Source organism: Grus americana, chromosome 5 (assembly GCF_028858705.1).
Source record: "Grus americana isolate bGruAme1 chromosome 5, bGruAme1.mat, whole genome shotgun sequence".
In the NCBI taxonomy this organism is placed as follows: Eukaryota; Metazoa; Chordata; class Aves; order Gruiformes; family Gruidae; genus Grus; species Grus americana.
Genome location: NC_072856.1, coordinates 10,443,028 through 10,459,146, shown reverse-complemented (window position 1 = coordinate 10,459,146; position 16,119 = coordinate 10,443,028). Strand labels below are relative to the sequence as shown.

The 16,119-nt window shown below is 37.3% G+C and overlaps 1 protein-coding gene across 3 annotated transcripts in view; it reads right to left on the bottom strand.

Annotated features, from left to right (window-relative positions):
• Window positions 1-16,119, bottom strand: part of PPFIBP2 (PPFIA binding protein 2) — a 108,329-nt gene that overhangs the window by 15,042 nt on the left and 77,168 nt on the right. For 2 of the 3 annotated variants that reach the window (XM_054826820.1, XM_054826819.1), the window contains 7 exons: window positions 11,380-11,472; window positions 8,734-8,842; window positions 7,177-7,209; window positions 5,386-5,447; window positions 2,846-2,921; window positions 423-520; window positions 166-230 (listed from right to left, as the gene is read on the bottom strand). In XM_054826820.1, coding sequence (XP_054682795.1) covers window positions 166-230; window positions 423-520; window positions 2,846-2,921; window positions 5,386-5,447; window positions 7,177-7,209; window positions 8,734-8,842; window positions 11,380-11,472 — 536 coding nt within the window. Of the gene's footprint in view, window positions 1-165; window positions 231-422; window positions 521-2,845; window positions 2,922-5,385; window positions 5,448-7,176; window positions 7,210-8,733; window positions 8,843-11,379; window positions 11,473-11,895; window positions 11,938-16,119 lie in introns of all 3 variants that reach the window. The other variant, XM_054826818.1, reaches the window with a different exon arrangement.

The following is a 16,119-nucleotide window of genomic DNA, read 5'->3' as shown; positions in this document are numbered from 1 at the left end:
TATTGCAGACTTCCATGGCAAACGCTGCTTTCACAACTACCCAAAAGTTCTTACAAAGCCAGGAACAGGAAAGACAAGATGCCAACAGTTAAACAGATTAAATACTACAGATTTAGGACAATATACACACACACACACACAAATATAAAGAAACAAAGGCCTTGCCTGATTTCCATAGTTTTGTGTGGCACCGGAGACTGCAGAGCTGGTGACAATTCTCCTGCAGAGGCCTGTGTAAAATGTAAGAGTTTCAAGCCTGTAACTAGTGCCTGATTCTAAATCTATAGTGCCCATACCAAGAGGCACAATAATTCAGGCAGGGCCAAACTCTCACCTACATTACCTTAACTGCTACAGAGAAACCAATACACACAAATCACATATACAGCAGAACTTGCTTCTAAAACATCTTTACTAAGTACCTCTGTTTTAAATAATTCTCCTTGAGGGTTATTCAAAAGGTTCCACTTCCTTAAAGTTGTTTCAAGTTCCTCTTCACTGCCACCAGAGACAGAAGAGCCTGCAAGCAGTAAAATTAGAAGTAAAAAGGGAGAGAAACAGGCCAAAAAAACCCCCCAGAACATTTAGGACCATATCATAGAGTCTAATACATCAGTCTCTAAGATCCCCTTCAGTCTTCACCTGATATGTGTAGTTTACCAGCCTCTACACTCCCCACCCCTCCTTTGGGCTCTGATTTACAAGCAAGCTGGTTTATATCAGAGCAACAAATTTACCACTTGCAGTTAGATGCTCTGCTCGGTTGCAAGTAGCTGAGTTGCTTATGAGGCAGCTTCTGAACCACGCTAATTCAGTTTGACGGTATGAGGCAAGTTCAAATTGTACCATTTTCTGACAGCGTATCACTTTATAGGTAGCATGCATATTTGACATCACCTGTATCACAATGCAGTGTCCCATGCTCAGTTCAAGGATGAACATGGTAAACAGGCTCCAGGTTTTTCTGGATATCCCAGCTCTAAACAAATACTGAAATACTCCAAATTCATTATTTAGTAGGATTTTTATTCCTAAATTGTCAAAGCTGCAATACTAAATCAGGGTTCTGAATATTTAGTGCTCAGCAAACTCTTGTTCCCTATTCTTGTGTGTTAAATACAAGTTTCCACTCTGCCATACAAGACCTGAAGATATTGTTTGTTAATGTGATGATGTACATTGAACAAAACTGTCCTTTCAGAAGGTCAAGTTTCCCAGACTAAATTTAGCACTTAAAACTAAGGTGGCAACTTGAAGTAAGATTTTTCTAAACCCCAGTCCACTTCCTGCAGCATAGCTGATAAATGGGACAAAGATTTTTCCCCATATTTTGGAGTTAAATATATAATACTGTATGCACCAAAGCAACCGTGGCTTTTCAGTTGTTCCCTCCAAAGAACCTGTCTAGTGGGCTATCAGGATTTTTTCTTAGTGGAAGGGAAGGGCAACAGAACTTAGTATATTCATTGCAACTCTTTTTAGCAAAAAAGGAAGGAAAGTCCTCCTAACAGTATCAAATTGCACCTGAGATCAGCTTCCCTTTTATGAATGCTGTATTAAAAACATGACATAAAAGGGAAACACTGTATCATTGATGCTAGATGGCTGGCTGGCAGCTGATCATACTGCCATTCCTGAATTGAATTCTGGTGCAGGAAATCCGAATGTAGGATTTAATTAATTAGTATTCCTCATTCACCAAGGTCTCTTGATATCATTTTACACTGTAAAAACCAGTTGCTCATAACATAATGGTCACAAGAAACACCATACAAACTTAATACCTGTCTGTATACTATATTCATCTCCTACAGATCAATTAATTTAAATCAACCTGAATGTGATTTTAATTTTGAGTACTAGATTCTTGAGAGGGATATAATGCAATTTAATAAGAACACCGTAAATTTATGCCTTTACCTAATTTGAATGAACTCTCCTAGTTGCCCCTATGTCGACAAATTCTATGTATGATTGTTCCGCTGTTTGCTCCCTCCTTTTCACTCTTTTGCTATAATTCTTTTTGGTCTGGCCTCTACAATGCACGTACAACCCACGTACAACCACGGGGATGGCAACTAGCAGCAGTGAAAAAGGAAGTAGGGAGCTTTGGCCAGGAAGGATGTTATGTCATAGGCCTGCATGGTGGAAGAGACTCAGAGGAATCCCATCAGCGAGGAGGGCCAGGATCGCACGAAGTAGCTAATAAAACCATGGCCCCACCTGCCCACCCAGCCATCGCTACATGGACGTAGGAGTTCTGCCCCATGGCTGTATACAGCAAAGCGCCTTAGCACGTAAGGCAGTAAACTGCAGTGCTTCAGACCCAACTGATAAGCACTTCACACAGCTGTACAAGCAGAGCAGTAATCTTGTCAGTCATCCTTCCTTATCAGAATCCTTAATGACACCATTTCAAATAACACATAGCACCAAAATTAGGCTCCAAGGAAGGATTTATTGCTAACTGACGTAGAACAAATTTTCTTTCGTGACTTAGAGCATAAGATTCAGTCACAGACGCCTTGCTGACTAGTAATGCTGTAACTAGATCTCCAGACAGATTTGACCCTATCTTTTTGTGCTGACTACAGCACAGGAAACAAAAAAAGCCTCCACAAGCTACAGGCAATAATACACAAGCCTGCTCATGTCATAGTGTGGTTCTCTCTGTACCTGAAAGAGTGTACACTTGCTCTCATAGCACTCCAACATGATACAAATATATGCATAACAAAATACATATTACTATACACATACATTTAAAAGGACAACAAATAGCAGTTGTAGCGCACGCAGTTTTTAAAAGACCTGATATCAGGAAATTATTCCCAAGACACTTTACCGTGAGCTGCAATCATTATCTCTTTGACCCTCCTGTACTGGCTTAGCAATAGTGTTAACTCCTCTATTCGACGGTCCTGTGAAAAGCATTAAATAAAATCATATTTAAAATCCAACATTTTTAACCTGCAGAATACACATTCATTTCTGTGATTTTGGCCTGCTTCTCCAGAAAACAGGATCAGGTCTCTCACATGCCTTGTAAAGAACGTTTCTTGGCTTTTATTTGCCATTGTACATAATATTTGCTGGACAGTGAAATTATGGATATAAGGAAACCAGAGGAGATTGACATTACTAGTAAATTAGTTATTTACAGAAGCATAATTTGGAAACCTGCTTTCACTTCTAAGACTCAAGGGAATATTCTAGAGATGAACCTCAATTGCCTGAAGTGGGCAGCGTTTGGTTTTTTGCTAGCATTGTACCTGTAATCATAAAGTAAATCGTGTTTATGTTTTGTATAGTTTAACAATCTAGTCATGTTCTTTAATCCTCTCTTGTAGGATACGTTCTGCATTCTGACATCTACACTTACTCCAGCTTTGAACACATCTTTTTGAACCTAGGCAGTCAAACCCATGCAGAACCAAAGAAATGAGGTCCCATGATGGCTGATACATTATCCGACTCCACGCTTTCTCCAGTACCTAATGCTTTCCTATTGTGTACAGAAAGTATCTTGATTCATGCATTCAGGGAGAGTGCTTGCCTTTTGCACATAGCGATGGGTAGTAATCATTATTTGATTGGATCTGTCATTTTTCTCATTTCTATATACAATATAAGTCACCAAGTGTGCAATCTTGCAATTTGTACTCTTACAGTTTGTCCTGTTTCTTTGACCCCATTTCTAAACTATGCCTGGGCAATAATCTGGTGACTAGAGAGGACTGAATCCAAACCCAAGCAAGTAATAAGGAACTAGTTTTCACAAGCAGGTGTCAGGACAGCCACAGAAACAGAGAAGTAGAAAAATAAAAAAGTGGGGGAAAAAACCCAATGCAAACCAAACCCTTCCAGGAAAGCTGGCAAGTATTTAAGTGATTAGCTGATACTGAGCTGCTGCACTGCCACAGCCAGGTCAGATAGGTAGATGCTGCTGATCCTCCCTTCAAGCCTCAGCAAGTATACACAAGACAAGAGAGGCCTAAACCAGATATCCAATTATCCCAACTATGGATGGAAGCAGTAGGTTCTTCTTCATAGCAAAGAACTAACATACCTAGTTCTGTAAAAAAAAAAAAAAAAAAAAAAAAAAAAAAGCAGCAGTATGTGCATCACTTGCTAGCAACTTAGTTGAGCATTTTCTGTCCTAAATGACACAAGGAATGTTTAGAGTTATCCCAAAAGCTATTTAGAGCTATTATTCCCTCAGGAAGAATATTTTATTTTGCAATATTATTGAAGGTAACAGTTCTACATTAAACATTTAAGAAGCTGTGGGTCAACTGTCAGTCCACTAGTTTAAACACTACAGTTTCCAAGGAAATAACCCTCCTTTCCCTGTGAGTATACCCAGATATTAGGATATAAGCAACAATATTTTGTGTTCCCTTCAAACAAAAAATCTTACGCAGACTTGGAATAATTTTGGCAAGAGATAATGCCATGTCTTTTATTTTCCAGATGTAAATTTTGGCTTTTTGATTTTTTAAGAACTAAATGTTGTTATGAGTCACATTAATGTGCTCCAGAACTAGCACTGCCCTGCCCAGATGCCCCACTTACTAGAGAAAGTTTTTAGGGATGTATATTATTGTCTATTTGATCATATACCAGTGTGTCACCTTAAAGGAAAATCCTATGGTCTGGTTTATTATCATAAAACAAGAATTACGATTTCCTTGAGAATTAAGAATTAATCCCCCTCAACTCCCCCCTCCAGCCCCCTCCAAAAAATAAGGACAAATTTATGTAGTAAGTCAACGGCATCTGAAGGTAGAGATTCAACATCCTCCAGGACTGAGCCCTAAACTCTGCCCTTGAATTGTCTGACTGACAGGCAAACAGCATACAGGTGATGAGATAAAAACTACATCTAACATTTACATGGGTTTAATTTCACTCCTCCTCTCCTTTAGTACTCCTTTTTCTGTTTCTTTGCCTTCTCTCTCTAACTCCTGGTCACCTTCTGCCAAAATTTTGAATCTGATTCAAAGGCCACTTTGACTTTCTTTTAATATCACAATCTAAACTGAGGATATCAATGCACTTCAGATTAGGTTGGAAGATGAAGAGCTGCCAGAATCAACCAAACCTTAGTGATAGTTTCAATAGCAGAAACCAGGAGATTCTGCTCATTACAGCCTCGGCTTTCTACTTCCCTCTGGAATCTAATGAGCCTCCCAAGTTCTGCAGCCAGGTTAGCAAGGTCAGCCGCACTTTCTATTTAAATATCAACCTTCTGTCACAATCTCATGGGATAATCCAAAAATCAGGACAATACCACACTTACAGAAAGCATGTTATTCAGAACATTTCAGAGATTCAAAACCATCATTTCATTCTTATTATGTAGAACGAGGATTATTTTCTTACCTTTTCTTCATTTGCAGCCAATAATGATTCCATTCCTATCTTCAACCGTTGAACTTCTTGATCTAGAAATGTTTTTAAAATGTTATAAGCAAAATACACTTGCTGTATTTAGTGTAAACAATACATATTTTGTGATACTCTCCTTATGTTCTTATTAGTAACCAAAACCAGGACAGTGGCATGGCAAATGCACTGTTAAACTACATTTAATTTGGACCTTTTCAAAAGCTGAACTATTAAAAGCATCACACAACACAAACACGCTGGTTTTGCTTCTAAAAGGCTACATAATACTATTTCATACTCTAAACATGAAGTAATAAAAAAAAGAAAAAAGCTTATTTTGCAAAAGATGAGAGTGCATTTTCTGTTACATATTTAAGGAAATAATTTTAAGTATGATTGAAAATTGATTACATTCCATCTAGGAAAAATAGTTGCCATCTTATGAGAAGTAGTTCAAGGGCATTCATGAAACTTGAAAATGAAAAATAACAAAAGCTAGTTTAATATGAGGAAAATTTGTAAATTTTTTTTTTTAAAAAAAACATTTCAGTATGAATAACTGAGTTAAAATCTACATCAAGAGCTAACACAGAATTGCCTCTCAGGCAATTTAGTGTTACAAGATAGAGGTTATTCAGGAATGTTGTAGTAAAAACAATTAAAACACTCTCTGAAAATTTGTGAGGTTGTTAATCACATCATTCTAACTTTGCTGAACCAAACCTTTCATTTCTTCTCTACACACTATTCCTAGCAAGTCCTCTAGTACCAACCTGTACTTAATAAAGTCTAGATGATGGAGATAGAACCTGAAATAGTTTATCTGCTGTGACTGCCACTCAAGGAATTCATGCTTTGACATTAAAACAGACCCACTTGTGTCACAAAACACTATGAAAACCAGATGTGGAAGGCACAAAGCGAGAGGGGAAAAAAAGAAAATCAATACTGCTAAAAAGCATCTTTAAAAACTGTTTTACAACTAAATGTTGAACATACAATTTCATATGTAGACTATTGGCAAAAACTGTAATTAGTTTTTCTTGTGGCGATTCTGAAAAATACACACCTTGTAACGATTAAGTTTTAAAACATGTAAATAAACTTTGCAAACATTTCTCTTGCAAAAGAGAACACAAGACATGCACAGACACACAGCCAAATCAAAAACTAAAGCCAGCAGGCAGTGGGCAAGCATTTGGAAGATTTTTAAAAAGCCATTAAAAATCAGTGTCCCACTGATTTCTCTTTATAAGTATTAGACTTCAAAAAGAACTGGTGTCAAGGTATTTTTAAGCACACTAAAGCAAACTTTACTTACAATATTTATAACAACATCAAGTATGGAAACGTTTTTATTCAGACTGTTGTTGTTTTTTTTTTTTAAATTTACTGCCCTGATTAAAAAAAGTCCAAATCCTCTCCCTCCAAGGAAGGAGGCTTTCAATTAAAGCCATCTTTCCAGATATTATATGGGTTTTACATATGTACAAATAAAAAGAGGTAAAGGTTAAGTTTTGGCTCTGTTAACCTTGACAACATCCCTTTGAAGTCCAACTATCTGATTTGTGAACCTCTGATTTTTTTTTTTCTGAAGTGAAACCTTACTAAACAGGGCAAGTAGCTGTCTGCTTGCTGCAAGCAATGAAAGCAATGTCTCATGTATATTACAATTAGACAGCCAAATCTAAACAAACATTGAATTATTGCTGCAGAATGCATCCGAGTTATAATTTGTGTGAAAGGAACAGTGAGATACAGCCAAAAGTGAATTGCAAGGCTTACGTTTTTCTTTTAGCCTTCTCCTATAAACTTCCTCTACGATGGTAAATGGTGAGAGTCAAATAAAGTATGTAGAAAAAGCACATATTAGATAAATTTTGCAATTTAATTAGAATATGCATTCTAGCATACTACAAGTACATTGACATTATTTTCCAGCTTTGAGAAGACCACCTAAAAATCTGACAAATCAGTAATTTTTTTGCAGAAGAATGATTTACTGCTGCATACTGTTTCCATTCAAATATAGTCTAAGTGGTTTTCTTAAATGTAGCCTAAAGAATCTGTACAGGGTTTGATTCTTCTCCCACTGAAACCAAAGACAGTTTCACCCATCTTCAGCATGAACAGGAACAGACAGACTACTAGAATTTGAAAGTCGCTGAGCTCTTGATTTATTGTCATACTCCTATCTTTCCCCTGAAATATCATGAATTATTTGGGAATCTCACAGAAAATACAACATTCTGTTAGTAGAAGAGTTCCTCTACAAACCACTGCTGTTAGACAAACTCATTTCCTAGTTAGACATGCAGTTCTCTACATGCACAAGCTCTGCAGCTGAGTGAAATCAGCACCAAGTGTATGTTAAGTCACTTTTTTGGAATAAACAACAGTCAAAATACAGAGTCTTCTAGAAAAGACACATCTGCATTAATTCCTGTAAGGACATTCACGGTAAGCCCTGAGAAAAGGTGGTGCAGCACCTCAGAAGTCACATCTCAACAAGGGCACTCTTTGGAAGTGTTAGTTAACACCCACAAAAGAAGTTAAGTTAGCGCAGCTAAGCTGATGCATTGTGGTAAACTACACAGAAATATTCCTGCATGGGTGTCAGTATTACAGAAGAAAAAGCTCACTAATATCATACTGCTCACAGCCCAGCAACTGACAGAAGCTCCAGGGAGTCAGTATTTCAGAGAACTGTGACATGACTGGTTGAGACCAAAGGCTAAAGAAACTGCTTTATTTGCCATTGACCTGTATTGACAGTGCAGATTTAAAACAGAAACCTGCAATATCATACGGTCATAGAACAGCCCAGGCTGGAAGGGACCCTGAGAGACCAACTGGTCCAACCTTTCATGGGAGAGGGAGCCTAAATGAGATATATTCCCAAAGGAATGGAAAGGTGCGAATCAATGACTATGTTTCAGAATGCTTGGACATTTAAACACTATGCTTAGCTACTACTGTGACTTTTTTTTTTTTTAAGAAGTGGAAACTGCAAAGATTTTAAAAAAAAAATTTGAAGGTATAAACAAAAAAATATATTCCTGCTGAACTACAATGACTCTTTCAAATTATAAATAAAATTCCAGCAGAAAAAATTTCAGTGCCCTTAGGATACTTACTGCAATTCGTGCTTCCTATAGATTGGGACAGAATTTCACTCTGCCTGAAGACAAAATAAATTTGCACCATTTTTCCTCCCCAAATAAATTCTATAAGTCCATTCTTGTATCTCCTCGTACAGCTTTGAAATACTGAGCCAAGCTGCTACATAACTGAAGTTAAAGTAGATTTTTTGATTTTTAATTTTAATTCCCCTCCACTTACCTCTTTCTGCCACTTCACTATGTGATGAGGTTCTAGATAGCTGACTTTGTAAGCGTTCTATTTCTGCATCTTTGAGAGCTAACTGCTCTTGAAGCTGGGCTATCTCAGCCTGAAAGAGAGTACAACAAATTCAGAATAACATCATCACCAATTTTCTGTGATTCTTTCCCATGAACTGGAAGACTTCTAAGTGTAACACTTTGACTGATGTCCTGTTTCCAATTCAGGACATTTCATAAACACTATATCAACCTTACATATTTCATGGTGTTACTTTCCTATTCGTTTTACAGAAGCTCACTTTTTCCAATGCAATTATCTCCTGGATAAGAGAGATTTACAGAAATGTAAAATTTTCAAGGATTCAGGGAGGTAAAGAAACTCTGGAAAGCTCTCAACACCGCAATACTGGTCATATCATCATGACCATTATAGGGCAACTCCTGACTTTTGCTTGAACACCTCTAAAAGAAAACAAAACATTTTTTAAAAGATGCTGGGTTTTTATCCTAGTTACTATTTATTAATGTAACTGAGAACCTACTAATGCTGAGCCCTCAGCAGCATAACGAACCTGTTCTTCCTCACATCAAATACTACAGCAAATAGGGTAGAAGCAAAGCATGGCTTGGAAAACAGCCACATATATACAACAATATCAGTGGTTCATTTACACGTACTGCAATTCGTGCTGCTGCTGCTAGACTGGGATAGAATATCGCATGTTAAAGACCTCAACAACACAGAGGAAAAAGAATTCTGTGATTGTCCAGCTTGAAAAACAGTGACTCTCATCTCTTTTTTCCTATGTATGAGAAAAACTGTCAACAGCATACTTTACTAAGTCAGTAGCTTCATTAATATTTTCTTCAGCACCCTTAAAGCCTTTATATATCAAAATTCTGCATTTCCCCCAGTGAAAGCATACCAAACCTCCCTGCAGATAAAAAAAAAAAAAAAAAGAAAAAAGGAAACAAAGAAAAAAAATTCACTAATGTGACCAATTTCTCAAAATACTAAAATAAAGCAGGAAAAAAATGCAAAACACCATACAACATTATCCAAATAGGGAAAAACGTGGACTAATTTACTCTAATACACAAACTTATTTTCCCCAGGAAGCAAGCAGCTGGATGGCAGCAAAAGATCACACTCTGCCTGCAATTCCATACGGAATAGAAGAATCTGCCTTGTTGCATCTCTGAAGGGCTCCTACCACTTCCCAGTGACTAATATGCTTTTTATAGCGAGCCGTGGAAATATTCCACTTTCTCATCTAAGAAGCTGGAGCAACAGGAAGACAAAAGCTGCAGACCTCTTAATACCAGATTTGGATTTGACTCCCCTGGACTATTTGATCTCACAGCTCTTTTAAATGCCCTCTTTTCCTTTAATGTCTCGCTCCTGTCATCTCTACAATTATTTTTCTTCTTACTCTCTCTTCCCCTGTACTTTTCTTCCTTTCTAATCCTGTATCTTCTCTCACTCAATGGGTTTTATGATTCTTCTTTCTTATTCTCATTCTGCTTCTACACTTTCCATAATCTTTATCTGTCTTGGCCACTGGCCACACACTGCTTGAGAAAATATTTTCCCAAAGACTCTTCATTTCCACCACGTCAGAGAAAACATTTTCATGGGTACAAGAGCTATTATCTTAATATGAAAAAAAGACATGATAGCAACATTTCAATATTCATCTAAGCAATCTCAAAAGAAAGAAATGCTAATGCAAATCATATCTATCCGTCATTCCTGGATCAAGCTATCAAGTATTAAAAAGAAAACCCAGTTTAATAATTTGAAATGTTTTTCAAAGATCCAACCACAACTCAAAAAAATCAGTCATTGGTACGAATAGGGATTATAGTACTACACAAACGAAAGGAGATGCAATTACAGCACAAAAGTGTACCTCAACAGGGAAAAATAATAAGGTACTTTTTAATCTAGTGGAAAAGGGCTAAAAATTCAAACTAGAAATAAAGCGCAACTGATTAAAAATGAGAATGTTCAATTAGAAAAATTAATTACTGGAGAAAATGATGAAATGTTTCAAATGTCGAGTTTCTCCAGATTATGATCCAACAGCTTTCCAGGATTTAAGGTCAACAGAAGGGTAAGGCAGTCATGTACTTTGATATACATGAAGTCAAAGCAGATGATCTAATGGTGTATTTTGGGCTTAATGTCTATTAAAATAAATTCCATAGTAAGTGAACACCCAACCCACTTTGCATGTCTCTCCTTTTCAGTCTGGAAAGCATATTCCACAGAGGCTTGTCACCATTACCCAAATACAAGACAGGTCACCATTACCCAAATAAAAGCCAGAAAACCTTCAAAGCACCTTTCTTCAGAACAGGTCTTTTGTAAGTCAAGATGCCTTTTTTTTTTTTTTTTAAATGAGAATTACAAAAAGGTAGAAGACTGGCAACTGCAGGGAGGGAGCAAAAGGCACAAAAAGAAACTACAAAAAAACTTTAAACCAAAATAATTATTGTGAAGATGGTTGAAGAACATTTGACTTTATAGTAGGCCCTGACAAGGCAGTTGTAAGAAAAGTAAATACTGATGATAAGTGGAGTGTATCGCTTTCCAGCTGAAATAAGTCTGTCATTAGCAAATGCCAAGTATTCTACTTACTTTGGTTGCTTTTAATTTCCACTCATATTGATTTCTTTCATTTTCCAGTTCTTCCACTTTAATTTTGAGGTGTCTAAGTTCCTGTAGCAAACCCTGCAAAGGAAGAACAGCAGCTAAAAGTAAGATGACTCTGGTAGATATTAATTTTCCATAGTCCTGAATTAAAGATCATGCATGAGCCACACAGTAAAAAATACTGAACCACCACATTAAAAACTGTGACCTAGTCTAAGACAACAGAAACTATTATGAATTGAGAAATAAGGAATACTTTCTCAAACTCTCCACCTGAAATTATGAGCAAATTCCTTAGTCATATTATGGAAGCCAGTTGAGTCTGGTGAAGGCATGTGTCTCAGTGAAAATGAGCAAAAAAATCTACAACTGCAGTCTCATTAACTATTGTGGGTTTTTGGGAGAGTTGGGATTTTTTGTTGCTTTGTTTTGGGGGTTTTTGTTTTTTTTTTCAGCCACCTGGAAATAAGCAGAAAGGTGCAGTACTAAAAGATTACTAACCTTCATTGAAGTGATAATCCTCTCCCCAAACAGGTGTTTGATCTACTTACCAAGAAAAATAACACTCAGACTAAACAGTATCTAGCAAGTTATGGGCATTTAATACCATACACCCGCAGTCAAACATGGCTACAAAGATGCGGTGTTCAGCACTGATGTTCACCACTTTGCAGACCCAGCGGATGCAGCTGACCAGGGTTCCTAACATTCTCCGTCTATTCCACCAGCAAAGTTGTCTCTCAAATGTCCCTTCTCCCTTTCCTTGACAGAACCGTAACTTACACTTGTCCTTCATTCTGAAGGACAACACTATTAAATCCCTGATGGAACTCTGACGTGACCAAATGCCTTAAAGGAATGGAAACCTTTGGAAGTGTAACCCAATTTTAGAATCCTGTATAGTACAAACATTAAGCAACCATACTAATATCTTGGATTAAATTAATGTTTATTTTGAACGACTCCCAGATTTGACTCTCAAATTATTTCCCCAATATGCAGCTTTTACTATAATAGTTCACTAATTACTTATGAACAGAGGCAAGCTCAGAAACGATAACGCTATTTTCAAAACAGGCATCATACCCTTAATGAGTTATTTTTGTAAAATAAACCTATGAGAAAAATTACTGAACAACTCCCTTACAATTTGAGCAGATTATTTATAAAATGAGTTCTGGGGATCCAAATTTTAACCAAAGAGATATGGCAACTAAAGCAAACTGATTCAAAAGCAAATATTAAAATGGACTTTTTCAGGCATACCAGTATCATTCCACCTTCAGTAACATTAAGCAGTTTATGCAAAGTAGCTTTTGTTTTGACATGTGACATAGTTTTGACCAAATACAACTAGGATCTGTAAAGTAAATACAAAAATGCTTTTCTAGAAACTAGTAATGTCAGAGAATAAACAAAAATGTGTTGGATTTGCTGTTTTAAAGGTACAAGCAGATTATTTTTATTATAGCTCTTTTCATTCACTTTTAACATTATCATTAGAAAAAGGGCTATATTTCAGATAATCTTACCTGAAACTGTATTTTGTACCTGTGTTAAGCTTTTAAGATATTCAGGAATTAATAATCTGAGTTCAGAGGACTGGTTAGGGTATACCATCATGCACAGCTAGGGTGACATTATCATGAGGAAAATAAGCAAACTACCAAACCACGCTAGCATGCTGCAATTTCAACTAAGGGGAAAAAAACCCAAACCACACAAAGCCCAAAATTAAAAAATCACACACCATACTGGCATGACAGACCTACAAGTAAAATGAAAATCATTAAAAATAAAATCCCTGAAAGAGGTGATTGGGTCTTACAGATATCTGTGCTTTAGTAGAAAGGCATCAATGGTGACCAAATTTGTCCCAGTAATCAGGGTGATTTTTATGACCACCTCACACTTTGCTAATGAAAGCCACAAAGATTAATGCCAATAATTCACAACATAGCTGTGGTTAGCAGATTTTAGTTTCTGCAAGAGAAGAGGCAATACACAGGCTTCTGTTAAGGTGCACTTCTCGTACATCACACCGAGAGCAATTCCTCTGGCTGAGAGTCTCTACCACTGATCTTGGACTAGATTGAGGACCATTAGGTGTCAAGTCTGGTTTCCTATCTTGAGACTTTCTTTCTTGGATTCTACTATTAATCTCCAGCTGCAGTCTACACATCTGCTCCTGTAGCTCACTGATCAGGTTCACCACTGACTGAAAACATGGGAAGAAAGGAAAAGAAGAAAAAAAAGAGACAAAAAAATGGTGAGAAAGAAAATGATGCAAAGAAGATACTTCTACAGTTGCAGCACAAAGAAATACACGAAGGCAAACTAAAAAAAAAAAGATTATGTTTTTCCCTTCTGATAAAGTATCTGTGAATGGGTATAAATCTGGAATATTGCACAAAGCTACAGTTTAAATAGAAGAGAATCTATATTCTACACTAATTCATGATTCTGATCCTAACTGAAGATAGAATTTAGGCCCTCATTTTTAGAAACTTACCCAGTCACATGAAGTCAGATATCAGGAAAAATGGGAACATATGTTAATATGCTGGCTCAGAGGCACACTTTTGCTGAAATGGACTTGATTGCATTCATTTACACAGCCAAATCATCCACTAGGAAGAAATTGCTAAGTGCTCAGTTGGGGCCATAACCTACTCTTCCACAATTTATACACAGAATTTACTAGTAAAGTAATTCTGTTTCCAGGTCTAGCGTGGGTCAGAAGTCACTCCATTACCTAGCTTGCTAGCTAGGCAGCATCTTGACATGGAGAAAGAGTTCAGCAACATACACAGGAGCAATCAAAGGATACCACAGAGGAAAAAGTAATGACTTTAACGTGTGCTGATTTGCTGGCCAGCTTTTTGGATTTGTGTGTATCGGTGATACACAGAAAAAATATCCAGCTACAGAAAACAAACCAAAGACAAGTATTAAAATCTCTATAACATTTCACTTGAATTCCCCAACTCAGTAGCAAATAGTGCCAGGTATTTTCTCAAGTATTACAAGTTTGAAGTGCAATTCTCTTAATTTTCATGTACATTAACAACATATGTTTTGTGATTTCTCAATCTTCAAGTGGAATAAATTTGGTGAATGAAAAAGTTTTTAGTGGACAGAACAACAGATGACATGGTATTTTTTAAAAAAATTTATTTTTTTCATTACAATGCATTAACAGTCCTCCTATAATCTCAACTTTCCAGTGAGCCAATAATCTCAACACTAGGGAACAGCTACTGCAAGGACAGGACGCTATTCCGATCAGGTGAATATTTAACACAACCCATCTCAAACTGTATCAGTATCCACAGACAACTTTAAACACTCGCGAAGATTCCCTTTCAAAAGCGTACGTATCAGGTAAGAGAGTTTCACAGCAGTTGAGTATTTTTCTAGGGCACTGTGCTTCAGATGAAACTCAGAAAAGCAGTTGCATGTATTTCACTTTATAATTATCATTCTCGATCAGGATCACAATGTCTGCCGCTCACCCTCTTTCATCCAACAAACTTTTTATGCATGCAAATGAGGATTAGTTCCCTAAACAATCAAAAAATTTAGAAAGAATACTGGGCCCCAGCATACCAACTCTGCAACATCCAGTCTTTTAAAGGCTGATATGTTTTGCCAGGTCTGCACAGGTAAAAAGAGATTGTCTCCTTCAGTATCAGCTCCCCAGGTGAAACCACATCCTTCGTATGTTCCACAGCTACATTAGCCACCTTGCAACAATACAGGAAAGAGAGGTGAGAATGTCCCCCTAACTAACTCCTCTTACCAGAGCACTGCAAAGCGGAACACCCATAGGATTAGCTGTAGGTACAATTTAGGTACTATCCACAATCCCTCCATTTTCCATGCTTTAGTTTTGTTTCTTTTTTACCATCATCGCCACAATCAGATGCCTCACTGAGCAGTACCAACTGGAGACTGGAACCATCAGGACATGCATTCATCTCCCTTACTTTCTTTTAAGCGCCAAGTCTGTGCTCATCTTCGATAGAGAACACTGTTAACCTATACAAGGTTCTGAAGAACCACTGCTCAAACAAGATGCACAGACTTTTGAGTACAAACTGACAGCTGCTCCAGTTGTGGCAACGTGGGAGAGTTCAGAAACACTCCTGCTGCTGCCTTGTAATTCTTTTCTCTTTTGCCACCTGCCATGAAAAATGGAAATGGGAAACACTCTGCGTACCTGTCCCGCAGGGCAAATTTGACAGTACAGAAATGGCAAAAATCCTTATTCCACTGAAGGATAAGAGGTCTACGGAGGAGAAACAGATGAACTCCAGCTGCAATATATGCCTTTATAGTTGTTTCTAGTTTCAAGGTAGAAAAGGCTTCTGATTTCTGAGATTCTTTCACAGCATGAAAATTTCTTAACACTAACATGCCATACCTTGAATTTGATTCAGGTGAGAGAGCAGACCAAACTCCCCAGTGGGAGTCAGTGGCTCACTGACTCAAGTTTCTTTGAAATTGCAAGTAACTATGCACTAGATACTTAATTCAGAAGTGTCCACACGAGAGTCACAAAAACACTTCCCAACAGCTTACAGCAAACTTCAGATCCTCCATATGAATAAGCAAAACCCATAAAATTTATCCCATGCCAGAAAAGAAAAAGTAGGAGAGACAAAGGGCTGCTAAGCCAGTTGAAATGGACAATTATTCCTGCAGTCTCCTGATAGTGACAGA